The sequence below is a fragment of the Rhopilema esculentum genome, chromosome 10 (genome assembly GCF_057945365.1).
Source record: "Rhopilema esculentum isolate cy_ngs chromosome 10, ASM5794536v1, whole genome shotgun sequence".
NCBI lineage: Eukaryota > Metazoa > Cnidaria > Scyphozoa > Rhizostomeae > Rhizostomatidae > Rhopilema > Rhopilema esculentum.
Genome location: NC_142824.1, coordinates 11818901 through 11839286, shown reverse-complemented (window position 1 = coordinate 11839286; position 20386 = coordinate 11818901). Strand labels below are relative to the sequence as shown.

General features: G+C 34.1%; 3 protein-coding genes across 3 annotated transcripts; 2 read left to right on the top strand and 1 right to left on the bottom strand.

Annotated features, from left to right (window-relative positions):
* The first annotated feature begins 89 nt into the window (after nt 1-89).
* On the top strand, nt 90-3651 carry LOC135684109 (arylsulfatase B). The gene has a single exon (XM_065199516.2). The coding sequence runs from the start codon at nt 906-908 to the stop codon at nt 2505-2507; it is 1602 nt and encodes a 533-aa protein (XP_065055588.2). The 5' UTR covers nt 90-905; the 3' UTR covers nt 2508-3651.
* Nucleotides 3193-16154, bottom strand: LOC135684078 (nuclear RNA export factor 1). Its single transcript, XM_065199490.2, has 24 exons — nt 15943-16154; nt 15190-15307; nt 14584-14683; nt 13959-14042; nt 13586-13690; nt 13321-13440; nt 12567-12636; nt 12158-12246; nt 11887-11994; nt 11375-11490; nt 11145-11181; nt 10645-10713; nt 9898-9953; nt 8404-8464; nt 8162-8220; nt 7989-8050; nt 6723-6838; nt 6225-6267; nt 5809-5875; nt 5125-5182; nt 4823-4885; nt 4276-4337; nt 3906-3966; nt 3193-3344 (listed from the first exon to the last, which is right to left on the bottom strand). Exons 1-24 carry the CDS (start codon nt 16112-16114, stop codon nt 3306-3308), a joined length of 1935 nt encoding a protein of 644 aa, XP_065055562.1. The 5' UTR covers nt 16115-16154; the 3' UTR covers nt 3193-3305.
* A 17-nt stretch (nt 16155-16171) lies between these two features.
* Nucleotides 16172-20151, top strand: LOC135684118 (uncharacterized). The gene is made up of 6 exons (XM_065199528.2): nt 16172-16285; nt 17384-17549; nt 17925-18040; nt 18727-18810; nt 19330-19564; nt 19892-20151. Exons 1-6 carry the CDS (start codon nt 16219-16221, stop codon nt 20073-20075), a joined length of 852 nt encoding a protein of 283 aa, XP_065055600.2. The 5' UTR covers nt 16172-16218; the 3' UTR covers nt 20076-20151.
* Nucleotides 20152-20386: the final 235 nt, after the last annotated feature.

Sequence of the window (20386 nt, the reverse complement as noted above, 5' to 3'; positions counted from 1 at the left end):
TGTACATCTTGTTTTGCTTTTAAACACAAATAGGGTTCAAGAGTCTGAATTTCAACTTGTTGTCGGGAAGATTCACGAAATAGATCTTGAACACAGCGGCATAATCATAATTAGTCTAATAAGTCTAATGTCAACACCCAACCCCCCCCCCTGAAATAATTTAATATTATAACTATCTGACAGGAATTGATTAGGCTTCACCAAAGCTTCTAAGATTTTCTAAAACAAGAAACAACTCCTAACCTGGCCTAATGCTTAAAGCAATAATTGATCAATTGGTTCTGAAAGTCTTAAGAGAGTTTCTTAATATCGTTAATCTTTTTTGTAAAAGATATCTAGTTTTAAGAAATTTTCGTAAAAAAGGTTCATTTCTTAGTCTTTCATTAAATTTCGGGATATGTACTGTATTATTTTTTAGATTCACGTTATCAACCGCAGTATATCACATAACTAGTACTGCGAATAACACATTAAAGGGATTTAAAAAGAATGGGTTTCTTAGCAAAATAAATTTTCAGTCCTCGTGTATAGGGTTTTTATGGAGATGCAGCAGTGCCACTCCTACCTGCTTGCAGGTGGAAAATATTTCAGCTTCGTTTTACACGCTTCGCGGAACACACAATCACAACACTTTTTGCAGTACACAGAATTCTGGCCTAAGATCTGATTTTCATCTTTTAAGCTTGAAATGTGTATGGTAAACGAAGAAAGAGATTTTATTTGGCTTTCAATCGAGCTGTATCTGTAAGTGAAAGAAAGTCTTATTTGAGTATGTAGTCAGCATGATTTCTGTCCGCTAAAAAAGCTTATAGCCAGACCAGGTTACGTAAAAAGCCAAAGCTTGATCACGTTTTCTGTAAAATCAGAACAGAGTTACCACGTTGGTCAGAATTAATTGCCTTGTCATGCTTTTGTGTTATCGGCTGTTGCTTTTACTACTTCTCAACTGTGTCAAGGCAAACGACTCTCCACTTCATATCGTTGTAGCTATCGCAGATGATCTTGGCTGGTCAGATGTTAGTTTTCAGAATGTATCGGCAATAAACACACCTCATATTGATCAACTAGCAAATAGAGGGATAATATTGACGAATCATTATGTTCAGCCACTTTGCTCGCCATCTAGAGCAAGCCTGCTTACTGGGAAATATCCGATACATTTAGGTGCTGGTTTGAATGAAAACGTATTTTCGCCCGATGGAGATAAAGGCCTGCCTTTGACAGAAACTCTGCTACCTGAGAAGTTGAAAGAACTTAGATACAAAACGGCTCTGTTCGGAAAATGGCATTTAGGTTCGTCTAAGTTGGGCTATGTACCAACAAGGCGGGGGTTTGATCGGTTTTACGGATTCTACTCGGGAGCGATCGATTATTATCTCCATAACCAAACTGCCCATCGATGCTTAAAGCTTAAAAAAGAAGCAAGCTTCTTAGATTTCAGGGACCAAGAGAAGGTTGTTAGAGACAGGCAAGGGGAGTATAGTGCAAAAGTTTTTGATGAAGAAGCCGTCAAATTTATAAAGGGTCACAACAACAGCCAACCGTTATTTTTGGTTATGTCTTATCAGAACGTTCACGATCCATTACAAGTCCCTGAGCAGTACTCGTCCATGTATAGGCATATTGGAGACAAGGATAGGAGGATATATGCAGGAATGGCATCTTACTTAGATAATTCGATGCGTTTGTTGACAGATGCACTCGTAAATAACGGCTTTTGGAATAACACCCTTTTACTTTTTCTGTCAGACAATGGAGGGAACCCTACCTCTGCCGGATACAATTGGCCACTGAGAGGGGCTAAAGGTACATTGTGGGAAGGGGGAATTAAATCTGTGTCATTTCTTAGTGGCGGTTTTCTGAAAAGAACAGGATTTAAGTCGGATTCGCTGGTCCATGTTTCAGATTGGTTTCCAACCCTTTTAAATTTAGCTAGAAAGCACAGTTCAAGAGTTCTTAGGTCTAACAAACCAGGAAAAGTCTCAAAAAATAATAAAACTGTAAAAAGAAGGGAGGGTTCCGACCTCGATGGAATTGATATATGGAAGGCTGTTTCTGAATTTGGTTCTAAATCCAAAAGAAAGCATATTGTCCATAATATAAACAGCAAGAGTTATGCGGTACGAAAAGGGAATTGGAAATTGATCTCAGAACTTGACATGGGTTGGTTGCAGCCACCCGAAATTGCAAATGGGACAGCTCACAATATGACTGACAGACCTCTGGATCCTAAAGAATTTACTGGTCATTTATTAGATGCCAGGCTCCCACGCATTCAGAATGGCCTATTTGATATATCACGTGATATAAGTGAGCAGCACGATCTGAGTGCGGAGCGGCCAGAGATTGTTGCAGAGTTGTTTGAAATTGTGAAAAAGTACAATGAAACAATAGTTGCTCACGCTGTCAACTATAAATGCAATGACGATGCTATCGAGAAAGCAAAAAAAGGGAACGCATGGGGACCATTCTCCAGAAGAACATCTTCAATATCCAGTCTTTTATAGCAATAATAATATTGATCACAATAATTGCCAAATCCTTGCTCTCGTGTTTGTTTTTATGAAATCAATATGGTATTCTGCAAGGGTTGAAAATATTTTATCAAGTGCTGCTGTTTGTAATCATATGCCAATGTCGATAGCTGCCTGTTTTTAACCGACTAATAAATAACTTATTCTTCAGACTGTAGCTTAATAAGTTACCTTACAAATATGGGAAATAAGTATGCTCTTAACAAAAAAGAATACACCAATTCGACTTACGGCCTCATTTTGAAAAATTCTTCAAATTCTTTTGTAGAAAATTTTGACCGCAGATTCAGATTGAGAGCAATACTTGGAAATTTTCATTCTGGTATTGCTCACGATATTGATTTTATGACGACATAAAGATGAAAATTTTATAAGGGATTTGACCGTGATTGGCAACTAGGGGGGTAAAGTTTCCCCCCGAAACGATTTTTGCGGTCAAATCCCTTACAAGTTTTTAAAATTAATTTCTCCGTAAAATCTAAAATACAAGCACAAACAATATGAAAAATTGTATCCGGCCTAAAATTATGGCGATAAAACCACATCTGAGCTTAAAAAAGGCGTATAATTAAGCTTGGAGAAATTTCTAAAACGAGGTCGTACGTCGAATTGGTGTATGGGTATCAGAGGTAGATACATGAAGAATACATTTGTTGAGTCAAATTAAACCACAATTATAATCAATATTTAAAGTAATTATGCTAAAACAATTAAGACATAACTAAAAAAAGGCAAAACATTTTGCGTTGTCTTATTTACAGTTCAGCAAATTCAGTGCTTGAAAGCTTCAGGTGGAATTTGTCCTTGTTGCTAGAAAAATTAGAATTCACGTGTAAACTTAATACAGAATTCATGGTTTCAAAATAAATAAAAATCAACTTGATGTATTCATCAGTAAAATGGATTGTTTTTTAAATTGGCTATCACGAGATGACCCGACAAACAATATTGTTTTAACTATTTTTTTGGCGGTACAAAATTTGAAAATGGCCAATAGCAAGTTCAAAATTTCTTTCAGTATGCTGAGAAATCTCTTTTAGATTTGTAAACTTTTAGTTCGTTTACTTCTGCTCTGATGAAGCCCCGTATGCCGGGGCGAAATATTAGCCATAACTGATTTATGTGTGTTTGTTGTTGTTCATTCTCGTCGTGTTGCGGTGATTTACAATTAGGCTGAGAAATGTTCGCTTCTTTTAAAGGGATTTTCAAAAATCGTTTCATCAATGGCCAAATATATGTTACTAGACACTCCAAGTTGAATGCGTATTGCTATACATATTTCTAAGGAGCTTGAATTTATTCTCTGTAACAAAACCACGTTCATCGTAAACAATTTTTGCAGAAAATTTTTTAAATAGAGCAAAGTCATACCTGGAGCTTCGTAAAAACCTCGCCTGATTTCTGAAAGTCCCAGTTATTCTGCTGCAAGCACCTTTGTGGAATACGAAAATGAAAGTTGTAAAAAGAGAAGTGCTTTAAAAGATAATATAAATATATCACAATGGCAGACCTCAAAACCAGTTACATTTACGTGTTAACTGTTAAAAATTGATATTGTTTATAACCTTCATAAAATCAGATAAATTGCCAGACCTCTTTGCATTGAGTAGTTGCTTATTAGAAAAAGCCTTTCCTCGTGTTTAGTTCTTATTCGTGGAAGGTATTCACTACATTGATTGTTTATCAAAAAAGATTGTTGGTAGTTGTTTGTTGAATGAAAATGCTGCCAAAAGGTTCTTACTTGAGGCTGAAATCCAAATTCATTTTGCTTGCTTCGGAAAACTTTTTAACAAGCTCTTCTTGCTGCAGAGAGAAAATATCTTAGAATATGCGAGCTGCTTTTGACAAGATGCTGTAAAGACAACGGTTGAGAAAGAACGAACCGATCAATGGATATCAATGTCATCTACCAGAAACAAAGGAATTGAGAACATATAACAATAATTTCGTCTACCAGCAAAAAGCATACAATGATTAAAATATTTTTCTATTAAGACTCAAATTACAGGCCCATTCTTGAGTAAACAATTTCTTGACATGGATCAATGGAACCTTTTATTATAAATGCTAAACAATTATTGAGTTTTAATGAATTAAAACAGAGAATTAGCCATTTATTTGTGTTAATGTATATAGTTTAACAACGGTACTAAGTAATTCGACTTGACAAATCTGCTTTAAAATACATTTTGAAAAAAACGATCCTCTCAAATATTTTGTTACTGCAAGGCAAATCTTTTTCGATTTTCGGAACAGGTAAGGAATGTATGAGGTGAAAATAAATATACCTGGCTGGTCAATGGGGTTACACCTTTTGGTTGCTCAACTGGTGCTGTCTCGGTGGCTACACCCTAGAATTTGTAAAGGAAATATTCATATCTTACAGTACATTCAGATCAATTTTTAAGCCGGCTTAGAAATGATAACATCTAAAAAGCCATGTCACCAATCTTTTGGTTGCCAGTTGAATAATTTAACAAAGAAGCAACATAGAGCAACATAAACCATCTTCTACAGAACAAAAGCAAAAATGAACAAAAACGAACGAAAAAGAGGCTCACTTCAAGTCTAAGAACGATAAACTGATTACCTGAGAAAGATCTTTGGTTTGATTTCTGATGTGCAGCTGATCGTTCACTATTTTTAAACTAGAAGAAAACTCAATTTTTAACAAAAAAACTTACCGAATCTTTCACTTGACTTAAATTTTCAACACATAAAAAATGTAGAAAAAACTTATTCCGGTGTTTCAATTTTGATGATACTTTAAAACTGCTTTTCAAAATTTTTATCAAAACTTCAAAGGCAGTCCAATTTACTTTTATATATTAAAAATTAGTCTATTCAGCTGCCTGATGATCGTATTAAGCGTGAAACTCGGAGTAGCAACTTTGAACTGTTCCCTTATATACACCAATATCATAGTTAGTATGTATAAACATAACAAAAAAATCAAAAATTTTTGAATCCCCTTTTTTACATAGTTTAGCTACTCACAACCAAACTGACTATATTTCAAAACACCGTTCTTTAAGCAATTGATAAAATGAATGAATTTTAGCAATAGTTTTGGCAAAGTTTTATATATGAGGTCAACATATAATAAAAACACAGCTCATAATAAAAAAATCAAATCCTAAACTTGAACAATGATCAGTTTTCACAAAATTCTATTTATCAAAAAATATTTAAAAGATCTAAAAAGCTTTTCGCTTGTCTTATCTACATTTAACAAATACAAATTAAAGTGTGTGGAATAATGTGGCTTAACTACCTTTTATCAGGTGTAAACAAGAAGACAAACGTCCTCGAGAAAGCCCGCGGGATGTCTCGTGTTTCACCTACAGACAAAATTCATCTTGCTTTATAAGTAGCCAACAGTCAATTCACTCATTAAAAAATCTAATGACTCCTACCATCAAAATATAGTAGTAAAAATGACAACATGGTTGGCCTACATTAAATATCTTCAGGTCACATTAAACTTAACATGGCATAATTAGGACTGGAAAATAAACTCGCAGATAGCCATCGTGTATCTCTTTTACCTTACGTAAAGATCACGAACTAGACATTTTCTCGTAATAATGTTTCTGCAGATTTTCCATAGTAGGTTTTATGTGATATAGTGATAAGCTTTCGAAAATAGACTCACAAAAACTACAAGGAAGAATAAAAGGAGTTGCCTACCTTCAGAGAAATGACCTCGAATGGTACAGAACGAAAATTTGGGCTAGAAAATAGTTGGCAAAACTGATATATGTGTAGTCTGATATGTCGTAAAACTTGAAGTGATCTTCATTATTGAAAACGATTAAAGATACACATATAGCAGGTAGATAGATATATTGAACTTGTGCGAGATGTGTATGCGAGGACATTAGTTTGTTGAACTAAGAGTAATTATTATATCTGATCACAGTATCAGTGCCAGTTTTCCCCTTTACATCTCAGTCAGTGGTGGACACCTAGGGGGCGATTGGGGGCGGTTGTCCTCCAATGCTTTGGAGGACAATGGACTTTTGCTCTTAAACAATGGAAAATGTGACGTCATCTTATAAAAACAATAGGCTTGCCCCCCAATATTTGACAAAGTACCCGTCCCTGATCTCAGTGGCTGTTGATGCCAAAATTCTATCGATTATCGATGCAGGTAGAAAAGCTAAAAATGCAAACATAATAACTTACTGTTTCCATGCTGACATCCAGAGCAAATGATGACAAGTCATGTTTTGATTTTGGAAGTTCGGTAAGAAAGGCAACAGTTGCCAGTTTGGTGTGCTTAATAAGACTTGATCTCTTTGCTGAGGAAAAATACAGATAATATTATCAAAACGATTCTCAGCAAGCTGTGTCAACACTATGGCAGAAATGCTAGGAAACGAGCATCGGTTAAATATCACGTTGAAGTGAGGACCGAAGTGTGATCGAAAATACAGTAAGTTTGAGTTTACAACTTGTCACAAATATCTTCAGCTCCAGTTTAGTGTTGACAAAAAACGCTTTAAAAGCTTAGTTAAAAATTTCAATGTATTCCATGAAAACATTAACCAGAGTTAAGCATGTGTGTTTTGCACCCAATTTTCAGCAAAACTTGATAAAAAACAGCTGCAACTAAAGTTAATACAAATATAAGCTTCACATTTTAGAAACCTTTTACACGTTTGTCAAATATCACAAAAAATTATAGAGCTTGGAAGCAATATTCAGTTACCTTCTCCAGGAGCCTACTAACAGATAAAGCTGCAGACTTGAAGCAGGCAATTTATGGTGCTTTAAAAAGTGCTGTTTTAGTTGCCTGATACCAGGCTATGCAGCTGGATCTTTAAAGGTCAAAAGATACGAAAATCACTTGCACCCTGAGCTTTTCTCCTGCTAGCAATACAATACTTGATTGTTAAGTCTTGATTGAGGTCTTGGCAGACTTGGCAAAGTCTCGAGTCTTGATTGATTTCTTGGGAGACTTGGCAAAGTTTTTGACTGGTAACAGGTAGTGTGACTTTAAGCGGAGTGACTATGGGCAAAGTCAACTTTAACCAGATTCATCTTTCCTAAAGTTGGCATCTATTACCTTCCCTAGCCACCAATTAATTGCGATATTTACTAGCCACCAATCAATCAGGCAAATTGTGATATTTGGTTGTGATATACAACCAATGAATTAGAGGACCTTGTAGGAAATTTGTGCGTTCTTTTAGTAGAGCTATTGTATAAAATACTTTCATATCGCAGAAAAATATTTCTCCTGTTTTCCAAGTTCCCAAAAAGGAAAATATTTTTTGCAGCTCTGCTTAACGATACCTGGTCAGGTAATACTTCTAAGATATCTTAAGTTACGCTTCACAGGGGGTGTATGGGTAAAGTCTTGCAGTTAATTATCTTGAATAAAAGGCACTACACTAGCAAGTTGTGCCCACATATGGGTCGTATCTTAAGACTATACTATACACTGACCTTTATCTCGCAAACGCTTCAGGTTTCTGCTGAACTGAAAATATTCATTTAGTGGTTGCTGGCTGAAAAAAGAAAGAAAATGCACTATCAAAATGAATAATTGAAAAAACGGAAGCTTCATGATGGATAGGAGAAGGCTAGACAGGGATAATGAATCAGAAGTCGTCACTCACCGCTCCCGACCGTAATCCTTGGAATAAACGTTGGTGTTAACGCACAGAGAGAAATTGGCCTAAAAAGAAATATTTTGATTTCGTTCAAATTTGCACATAAAGTAGACTGCATGTTGCTACAGTATTTAGGGAATTTACCATACCTAACACACAAGACTTCGTCAAAATGTCTTGGTTGGTTGATTGCACGCTACAAGTGATTTTTACGATCCATTACTGACGAAATTATAATAGACGCTCACCTGATCATGGTAAAAATCTAATAAGCCTTGGCGATCATCCCGGTCATACACTTGAAAATACCTGCCAACGATAAAATAAATCGAGCGGTGGTCTCTGGATAGCACGGTCACACAGGACGGAAAATATGAAACCAGAACCAAGGATATGTCGCTTCACTGCCACAAGTAATACAGAGTGCTGATTTAAGGCTTGTTTCTACTTCATGTTCCTACAACTTCGGGAGAATCGGGTCAAAAAGGCCGCGAAATTCACTTAATTCACACTGCTGAGAAAATCGCTCACCAGAAAAGTTTTGGCAACAATTTTTGGGCAATTTTTGGGTAAAATCAACTATTATTGACTAAAAGGGCTTGTTGTGTGGGTAGCTTTTTTATGGCTTTCTGAATCCATGGAATATCTATGCCACGAGTAAGATTCGTAAAAAAGGAAATGTCGATTCGAAAAATATCGTGCTCTGTAAATCCTTTCCCTAAATAAACAACAGTGATACTGATCGATTCGAAGCTATTAACTTATCGTTTCGATCTACAGTTTCGTTAAGAGTGTAGTTTGAACGAACGAAACAAACATGATTGAAAGGCAAAATAATGAATATTTCTCAAAATACGTAAGATAAGAAGGAGATTGAACGAAGTAGAAAAAAAATGGAGCAAAATGAACTGCAGAACAAAGAAAGGTACGCGACTCTGTCACTGTGCGGCCGTAAATGAACGATTGTTATAGTGGAGGTATCGTTGCACAAAATTTTGATAGCAGGGTGTCATCAGAGCAAATATGCGGCTCGCGACTTTCCTCTGCCATTAGACAACAAGTAAGCTGGGTTTTATGATTAACCCTTCATTGCCGTACTTGGCCTAAGCCGAAACCAATTCCACAATGTTTGTTTTGAATCAATCAAGCCGCCGACATGAAATCACGTCCCAAATTAAGTCTAAAAGAAGCGAATGGACAAATGTGATATATAGAGGAATGCCGATTTCCAGCGCACGTAGTGAATCACATTGATGCCTTTAGAGTTCGAATCTTAAACATGGCATAAAAATTATCTGTCTTACTGACTTCCAAATAACAATTCAAAACGTAATTCATGAATTTTAAAATTTTCGGGAGTTGACAATCCAATCACAAATACAGTAAATTTGTCTGTAAATGGGTTCAACAGGCAGATTTATCTTGACTGCTGATATCATATTCTCAATTTAGTGTTTCAGCGTTACAACCGTTTGTCACGGATCGGGCCCTTCCCTCTACTAACAGCACTTCGTGTACAATTGCTTAAGCAAAACGAAATATCTAATTGAAATACACTAAACGAGCAAGTAGCCATTAAATCGGTTTATAGTTAACCAAGACTTGACATTGCGATCAAGCTACGAGGCAAAAACGAATGTAAGAATAAGAGTAAATATTCCTCGAACAAATCTAGATGCTTATTCGAGCAAAAATAATGATCCGAAAAAGAAAAATTAGCACGAATGAGGCATTGGTCATACTCTTGGATAAACTGTGTTATCTTTGACTGCATGGCCGAATTTTGCAAAAAGTTTGTCTGAAAAAGAAGAAAGGTATTTTCAAGATTTTTTACGCCCTAGATCCTACCATAAAACTGCAGCCAAAACGGCTTCGAATGGAAAATGTACGGTAAACTTTGAGGAAGGACCATGACGTGGAGAAGTAAGAGGTGAATGAACAAGAAGAGTACTAAAAGGGGAATGAACAATGACAAAAAAGAAGCATCTTGAAATAAGAGAAAGGACATGTTTAAGTAAATCGATGACATTGATTGTTTCATTGCAAATTCGGACTAAAAAGGATTCATGTCTAGCATCAACCTAGTCGCGAGCCGTCATATCAATGAATAAAGTGTAAAGAAACCATATTAGGGGGAGGGAAGAAGCAGAAATGGATGTAGTGAATTTCTTCATAGGTTTTGATAAACGCTACAAATATATAACGTGTTTTTTATTTAAGTAGGGTGAGCAACTGGTCTTTGATAAACGATTGATAAATTATATTAAGACATTATTGTCAAACATATTGTATGTGAATATGATTTCTTGCTAAGGAAAGGATATGGATTGCAATTTAGAGTCTAAATTCGAAGGTAACAGCTCCATTACAATTAAATAAACTGATAATGGTTTGCAGTGTTAAATAGCTATACTACTGAAGCAGTCAAATTGGAACAAGAGAACAGTAAAAAGTCGAAAACGTGCAAGAAACTGTAAATAAAGCAATACCTTTGATGGTGGCAAAGAGACTTTTGTTGGGACATCAAAAGAAATCGGTGGAGGCAACTTCACGCCATCCTGCAAGAGATGGGTACCTTATCTCCCAAGTCCATTTGGCAATTGAGGTACAAAAGGATACTTAGTCACGAAATAAGTACGTTTATTCATTAAAACATAGTATAGCTCATATGATACATGATATGACACAATGAGCAAACGCTAATATATTCTAAAATATTTCAAAAAGTCTTTGAAACACTCTGCGGATACTATGCTATGCTAAACGGAAGAAAAATAAAGGATGACTTTCAGTTATTGGACATATGACGCTTTGAATGTGCAGTGGCAGTTTGAAAGAAGCTTAAGCAGCTTTTAAAAGGTAAGAATCTTTACGAAACCCAAAAACTAACGAACAATTTATAGCAATGATGAATAATTTAAATTGGTTATAGAAAGAAAGAAATTGCAGTATTATATCATGATATTTTAAAAAATTATCAAAAACTAACCAGTATTTCCAGATTAGGCAACTTGCTTTGAACATCTCTAAAGTAAAAAAAGAAGAACAAAAATTAGCAAAAATACATATTTTTTCATGCTACTAAATGCTCTTCAGTAAGCCAAAAGCTTTAAGTAACTTCAAATGTAATAAAATCTTTGCATTTTCGTAACAGAAAGCTACATTTCCATCAACACTTAAGGTCAATACTAAGCCATGACATTGCATTAGAAGACATACCGTAGTAAGCTCTCTAAATTGTTTTGATACTTTGCGCAAAATGGATTTCCTTCTACCAGGAGATGCTTCAATGATTCTATTGGCTTCAGCCTTTCCAAATCTTCTACACTCTGGATCTGGAAGGAAAATTGATATTATATCATTGCTATACAATTAGACAGCATTGTAAAACAAACTATGATGTAAACTTTAAGTCAATATTGTGAAATTAAGGAATATCTAATTTTTCATGTTAAATACAAGGTGTCTTAAGAAGACTTCCATTTATTTAGCAGGAGCATAGTTGTCTAGCATAACTGATTAGTGTCAAGCAGTAGTGTGGTATTAGTTCAGAGACACTTTTCAAGTAAAGATTGACAGATCACATTATTACCTTTCTACACTAAACAGGTCATATATTTAGTCTTTTTATTTATAATAATATGTTTGACGATGTATAGTGAAAAGTATGTAATAGGATCATGATATTACAATAGGATATTAAGTGCAACTTTGAACAAGCAAATTGATACCTCATTGTCTTTGAGAGAAATTATTTTCAAGCTTGGCAGCTTTTCATGGATGCGTCGTAAAATGTCTAAGTTGCGTATTTGATTGCTTGAAAGATCAAGCCCATCAAGCTATAAAAAGAAAGAATTTTAAACAAGATTTTTCACAGCATGCTTTTGGAAATGGAAGTTCATAAAAAATCATGCAATTTTTTAATAAAAATTCAAAAACAGATCTATAACAAATTTACAACAAAATGTATTTACTAACTATAATTATTTAAATTTTACACACCGCTGGTTGGATCTTGTGAATGATATCAATAAAAGCTGACATCAACCATGGCTTGCTCAAGTTGCCTTGAACATTACTTGATGAGAGGGCTGTGAACAATGACAGTTATTAATAGCATTTAAACATTTGAAGAATTGTTAATAAATATGAACAAAAATTCAGAAATCCTTCAATCTTGGAGATGAAATGACATATTCAGCAACTATATTTCTTCATAGTAAGATCAACCTTATGGTTAATCTAAACAAATTGAAACCTTTGTGATGAATCTTAGTTAACTGGAACAAAAAGTTTATTCTTTTGCCAAAATGTTCCATTCCATAAGTAAAACATACAACTTAACTTTATTTGTAAGTCACAATATAGTAGAAATTGTGGAAAAAAGTAAAAGAAAAAACAGGGAACTTACTAGCATCATCTGCAAGTTTGCTTAGGTTTATAGAATTGGTATCAGGCAAAAACCTCTGTGCTAGGCAATTCTAGAAAAAATGTGATCATTATATTACATGCAATGCAATTGTAGTTGTTTATTGAATAACTGCATTCAAGACAATGTAATGATGTTATTTTATCAGGATATCATCAGTACTTGTTTCATATAAACAGTATGTTATAAAGTTTATAAAATATGTTATAAAAATCCCCTATGCATTTTTTTTATTAAAATGTCACACAAATGTTCTCAAAGAACTTTGCTAGCAGTATGGAATGTTTCTTTGAATTAATCAATTATAATGTCCTCATCTTCATTAGAGTCATCAGGATCAATTGATAACCCCTATTACATCTTCTTCTAAACAAATTATGACTGACTTCTAAGGCGCACAAGTATACCTTTATATTGGCCATATTTAATGAACACAATCTTATTGTCATCACAACCGTCAAGAGACCCACTAAATGTGCATGTTTTCTTTGTTTGACATCAGGGGGATAAAGAGTGGATTTATAGAGAGGGGCTTAAAAGGGAGAGGCGCTTAAAAGAGAGAGGGGCTAAAAATAGAGGGGGGCTTAAGAGAGCTTTTACGGTATTAGAAAACAGAAAAATCTAAAAAAAATTATAATCCACATGGAAAAGTTTCTTTCGTTTCTTTAAATTACCTCAAGTCTAATCCATTGATAAATACAAAATATTTCAATTAGAAACATTGTCTGAGACATACCATAAGAACCTGCTCTGTTTCAGGGTCAACAGGTCTAGCTGGAGGTGCATTCTGTGCTCCTTCTCTATCTGCACCCCTGGAGAACCTTGGTGGATCACTTGGACGAACATGAATTACTATCTGAAAAGTAAACAATATAATCTGATGAAACTCGGCATGCTGCTTCTGTCACCGGAAAATATTTGTAACAAACATTCACAAATTCAGGAAAAGCTTTAAATCATTAGACAAAACATCAGAAAATGAAAATGAGGCTAAATATAACCTTTGAGCCATCACGGACAGTGATTCTATGACTTTTGCTTTTTAATGCATCAGCAACTTCTTTATCTTCCACAAAAAAGCAAGCACTGTCACCAGTGTAATGAAACTGGAAAAAGCAAAGGAAATTTATCAGAAACTTTAGACATTTTTGAAAACAATATCCTGACTAATGGGGTTTGAAAATGCTATCATCCTTTAATAATTTACTATCTACAATTATTCTTAGTATACTTTTCAAATTAATATTAGAACTTAAATTAAAATCAAGGACCCCTCTAACACCAAGTCCAGTAACGCTATTAAAAGCAAAAAACAATCCATATATTGAAAAGGGACCAGGCTTAGGTTGCAAAAATATAAGAAACTTAACTAACCTCAACACACTCAAATGGTAATGTAACTTGGTTTGTTAGTTTGGTTATCAACCAGTTTTTATCATGTTGTCTACCACCAGGAATCTTTGGAATTAAGAAAGAGAACATACAATAAAAGTAAGGAGATAGAAATATTTACACTATGTACTTTAATTACACAATTTCTCACTATGTTCAATTATATTAGCTTTTGATAATAATTTTATCTTGTTCTTAAAATGGTAGCCTTCCACTGTGGCCTTCTATCTATGGGCTTCTTTTCTCCCTTTTTAATAATATATATATATATACATTTTATAAACTCGCATTGCTATAGCTTAAAAATGCTATTTACTACATCACATTCTTAAATCTTGGAAGCATCATCTCCAATGAATCATTTTCTCCCTAATGTTGGTAATTAACATTAATTGAAATTGAAGTTTATAAACATTAGCATGAGTCCATTATGGCTCAATGGATTCTTGTTCTGTAAAACCAACTTACTGTAAATAATTATTTTTGAGTCTAAAAAATAATTTAATGGTGTCTGCTTTAAGTCAAAAAACCCTCCATTCAATAATATTTACAGTTTTGGACTCTTAGAGAAAGATCAATTATTTAGAAGAAATAAGAAATAACTTACGGTAATTTTAAACCATTTTGAATTAAATGTCCGCTTATCATCAAATCTATTTTGGTTGTAGCCTCCACGTCCATAATTTCCTCTATTACCATATGGTTTACTGTGAAAAAGTTTGAAGTCAGTGAAACAAAGACATGATACAATATAGGGAATGAGTTCAAAGCTACTGTTAATAATAACACATTAGAATAAAACTTTGAGCCTTTAGCTATCAAGTTTAATGACTGGTCAACTGTGTCTCATTAACACAGCCAAATGATCTGGGTAAATACCATTGTCAGGGTTTTTAGATTAGTAGTGAATAAGTAACACCAAAATGTGACAGGAATGAACAACAACAACACACATAACAGTTATGGCAAATATTTCGCCCTGGTATGTATACAGGGCTTCATCAGAGCAAATGAAAACAAACTAAAATTTACAAATGTGAAAGATTAAGAAAATATCACTTCTCAGATACTAACACAGCATCATGTTAGAGTTCTTCACAAAAGATGTTGCAAACCAAATTCAAAAACCACTTGCAAATACAATTTGCAATAAATTTTGCATGTTTCTAAATATCTACGTAAATATATTAAGTAAATATAGATATATGCTTACAATCTTGGCTTCGCTCGAAATCCACCTCCCATAACTTCATCACCTTCTTCATCTCTGTCATCTGCATATCTTGACATTGGTGTTACTCCAGGTCTGTAAGAATTATATCGTCCTCCAGCTGAAAAGCAGAACCCATTATTGGTGGTATGGAAATGAAAAGGTTTTTAAATAAAAATGTTAAGTTTAATAAAAACATAACAAATTATAATATTTACTTGTAAATATATAATGGGTACAAAAATCTGTTAATCATTTCTGAAAACAGGAGGTGATCTTTCCTCAATTAGCCTAGCTTCAGAGAGCTCCTCTTTCAGAAATTCATTTGCATAGAACACTTCTATCTGTAGCATATTTGATTGATTGGTATCATTCTTGCATTTTTTTAGCTATAACTTTCCCATTGTGTCTAGGTGCCAATTTATATTCAATGTTGAATATCTTGTATGTTGAGGAATTTCAGATAAATGAAACAGAACTGAATTGAACTGAACTGGACAGCAAATGTTATCAAATGACGGGTAGCCTATACTTGTAATCCAGGCGGTGTCATCATTATGAGCTTTCATCTCTTTTTTATTAAATATGTGAAAGAATTTCACATTGCTTTCTATGTCATTCTGTTAAAAGATATATAAAAATGGGTGGTTCTGACGGCCAATTATTTATAAAAAAATATACTTGTACATGCCTTTTGTGGGTTATATTACAAGTATATGATTTGTTATAAGTTAGGCTGCTGGCAAAAACACCAACCTCGACCACGGCTTCTTCCTCTTGACCTCCCACGATAATTATTATACTGCTTGAATTGTTGATCATCTTCTCTGTCCATATGTGCATTGCCTCCGATTGTTCGAGAGCCACTCTTATTTGTCGTTATCGATATTCCCGCGGCATTTACGGCATTTCGAAAGTAGCCAGCCATGATGTTTTCTTTATCTTTGAAGCTGAAGAGAGATTGAGAAGCCGGAGATTGTTTATGTAATCAGTCACCAATAGGATCCAATTCAACTGTATGAGATTTTCAAAATGGCGGGAATGGTAAAGGAAAAGTGTGAAAAGCAGGATTCTGCATCAAAGTATATATCCGAGGAAAGTATACAAAATTTAGTAATGACCAGTACAATAATGTTACTAAAATCACTGGGTGTATTGCATTTTATTTTCACCTACTTAACTCCCAATAAAAAATAATTATTAAAAATATTTACGATAACAACCAGATCATCTGTTTTTGATTATGTTGATTATAATGTAATGTTACGTTTGCAATGATACGTAGGGTATCACCCTGTTGGAAAAATTACATTGAAGCTGTTATGCATTGCAAGTAACTTGTTTTTTATAAGTATTCATTAAATTCAATCTATTTCAAAATTCTATCTTATTACATTGGATTGGATTCTCGCGTGGTGTTGCCTTGTTCCTGACTCCTTTTTTTACAATCCCAAAATAATATTTTTTGAGTTGTGAGATTTTTAAGTAGAATAAATGAATTTTTGTAGGGGCCCAGGAAAACTAGCATATGCTCAAAGGTACTCTTGACTTGTTGTTATTGCAATGACCCACAATCAAGTCATGTATTATTATTCCATAAGTCACGTGTATGTGAGTGGAGTGTGATGCTTGCAGTTCAAATGATTTTGCTCGCAGGTCACCACCCTTTTCATTCATTTTCAAAATTGAAACATGTCTTTGTTTTTAAAATAATTTTTTGTTCTTTGTTTTTTATGGGGGGGGGGGGGCTCTCTCTAGTTTACCTACTTAGAGAGCTCCTCCTTAATCAGTCAATTTTTAATTCAATCATTTAAAGTAATTTTTTGATTTGTTTTTAGTATTGTTAGTCTTTAGTTCTTAGTGTTGTAATGTATCTTAGTTGTAGAGTTTTGAGTATGATTTGTAATTAGGATTGATTGATAATGAATTAAACTTGAACTTGTATCAATTTGAAGGTGCTTGAAACAGTTTCTCATCACCAGCTAATTTGCAAATGTATTCAGTCAATATTTTCCACAATTCTCTGTTTTCAGAGACATCACAAATTCTTTCTAGATAATTTTTTAGATCCTTAGCAGCCTTACATAGCCAAAATCATACATGTTTTCCAATCATCTATCTATTAGTGTCTCAACCTTTATATTTACTTGATTAGAATTGGAAATTAATTTATTACATCCTTGTATTTTATAGGAAGAGATACTTATTCAAGATCTTCAGAATTTGAAATTAAATCAACTTATACAGCTTGAAAAGTATCCTGTCTGTAGCAAGCAAGATGTAGCAGATAGAATAAAAGATATATTTCATCAAGAGCAGTCTGATCAAACCATAGATACTCTCAAGGGCCTGTCTTCTCCAAGGTATTTGCCAGTTATTGTGCTGTGAGAGATGTTAAATTTGTAATGCTGATGGTAAACAGACTCTTTTATATTATGTGTTCATTTGTGTGAAACCTTTCCTAGCAATAACAAGGTAAAGGAAATTTAAAATAGAGAAGAAAAGTGAAAGAAAGAATGTTAAACAGTTTTTGTGTCCTGTTCTAATTCTTGGTCTGCTTTTGCAAACAGTAAAGTGAGAGTATCTGGCTATTGTTCTTCTAGGACTAGACTGTTAGTACCAATTTACAGTCTATAATAATTTAGTCTATATTAAAAAATTAAGATAACTCTTTGATTTAAGACACCTTCTGAATTTCGTTTTTTGCAATACAATTGTTATTTATGATTTATTTAAAGTGCACGACTGCTTGGAAAATTGGCAATTGATGTTGCTGACAACTACAAAGAGCTTGCAAATCGGACTGAAAAGAAACTTTTAAACCAAATTAGAAGGAAACACTTTTTACATGGAGGTATGCAAGCACAGATCAATCTAGTTGATCTATTTTGTGCCTATCTTCTATCCTTGTTTTAGTTTTCTTATGATTATGCTTAACAATACTGAGCACTGTCATACTTTTTTGATCTACCAAAACAATGGTAGTGGTCTACCTAAACAAAACAATGTGTCATGCTTGGTCAATTTTGCTGTTCATCAAAATCTGATAAAAAAACACATCATAGAAACCAACATAGAATGCCATCAGAGTGACTTGTTTATTATTCTTTCGAAAAAATGCTATTAGTCAGCAAAACAAAGCAATCCATCAAGCTTGTGGCACATCAAACACCAATGAGCATGAAAACAATGTGTCATTCAATTATTTAGAAATTAGTTAAACATAGGGGAAGGAGAATACATCCTGGATGGATCAATTGCACCCCCTGGTTGTCTTTCAAAGTGTTGAGTGACTAGGTTTTCAACCTGTTTTTGTCACTTGAAGAATGCAATGAATATAATCTTCACCAAACATACAGACTCTTGAGCATATTCATTCATTTTGAAGTAGAAAAGGGAACCTGTTTATCAAGGTAACAACATTGACTTTATAAATTTAAGATTTTTCAGGTAACTCATACTTTAGTTCTCAACAATTTTTTCTGTTCATTCTTTATTTGAAAAAATGCAAGGCTTAACCACACAAAATGTTTTTTGTAGACAACTTCCTTGTTGACAATGTACCTGTTCACCCTTTGTTGAGGCAGTGGTACAAAGAATTGAAAGTATTTTCTGCCAAAGCTTGTAAGTATTCAATTCTTTTACCCAAACAGTTAAGTTACATTTGAGTTTTAGCTTCTTTTTAAGTAAGTTTCATTGGTGGTAAGAATAATTCAATTTCTTAAGTTCAAGGCATTGAGTCTTGGAAAATAGGCTTCCTTTTTTCCTTCTTTGTGATTTTGGCATCCTTTATTTAAAACTGATTGTTGAGAAATCAGTATGATCAGTAGGAAGTACTTGATGTGATCAGTCTCAGGGCCATCAATAGTACTGCTGCACAAATATCACAACACAGTATATTTAGGTATGCTCTCTATTTTTATCATAATTTTGATAAAATCTCAATGCCTTCCATAGTTGTAGAAACTAGAAAAACCTACAATAAATATTTCAATATACATTTTTATACCTTGCTATAAGTTGGTTCCAAGCTGTTCAGAATCTTCAGGTGGTTTTCAGTCCTGCACTTTTAATCTGAGTATTATCTGTAAAAATCGTTTTGATTTGAAACCTAAGCCTGAAACATGTTCACCAATGTTCTAGGTAAACAGAATCCAGATGATTACACTTTAACAGCTTTACAAGATAAAGAAGCCTTCAACATCAAGTATGAGCCGATGTGTGCCAAGTGCAGAACTTTAGCTGGACTATCTACCTCAGGCAATCACCATGACAAGAAAGAGAAGTCTATTGCCAGTCTGTCTTTTTCTTCCTGTCATCTTGGCTACTGCTGTAGGGTTTCAGTTGAATCAGCTTGCAGACTGTGCCTGATTTTAAGGTATTTTGGAATGTTTCTAAGTACAGTTTTTTGAATTTGTTAAAACAAGAAAAAACGCCTTAAAGAAAACGGTCTCTTTTTTGTTTTTTGGACTTTTTAAAACGATGAAAAGCACTTTTGCGTAAATTGCTAAATTATTTCAAATACTACCTTGCGATAAAGAATCTGCTATATTAAATTTTATTTGTTTTTTTTGCTGGTTGTGCTTGTTTTATTCAGTTGAAATTGGTAATACCCTTTCATTCTTTTAAACCTCTTTGATCACCAACTCTAGCAAGCAACAGGAAGTCACATGCCTTTCAATATGGAAATTTTTCTCCCTTTTAGCAAAAATGAAAGGCCTATGGCAAACATATGGGAATGGACTGAAGGTGACGTAACCATAAGAACAGAACCAGCATTTTGCAGTGATACACAAATTTTGTTATCTAGCGGACAAACTACTTCTGCTTCTGTGTTTATTCACAAGCAGTTATGGACTTTTATTCAAGATTTGAGTAAGGTCAGTTAACTAGTAGTGAGATAATTTTTATTTCACCGCAGATTTAAGTTGGTATTTCAATGGGTATCTATACTATTGCTCTTGATCAGGGCCTTTGCTAGTTATTGTGCTCAAGAGGATGCCAAAGTCATATTGCCTGACATGGCAAAAACGGAATTTTGTCTCAAAGGGAAGCTTATTGCACCACCTCCCCTCGTGCTACAATTTTCCTTGAAGAGTATTTATGGAGATTTTGCACTTAAGAGAGCAACACACCAAACCACCAATTACTTAGAAAAGCAGGTAAGATGAATTAAAGGTTAGGAGCCAGGTATATAAGG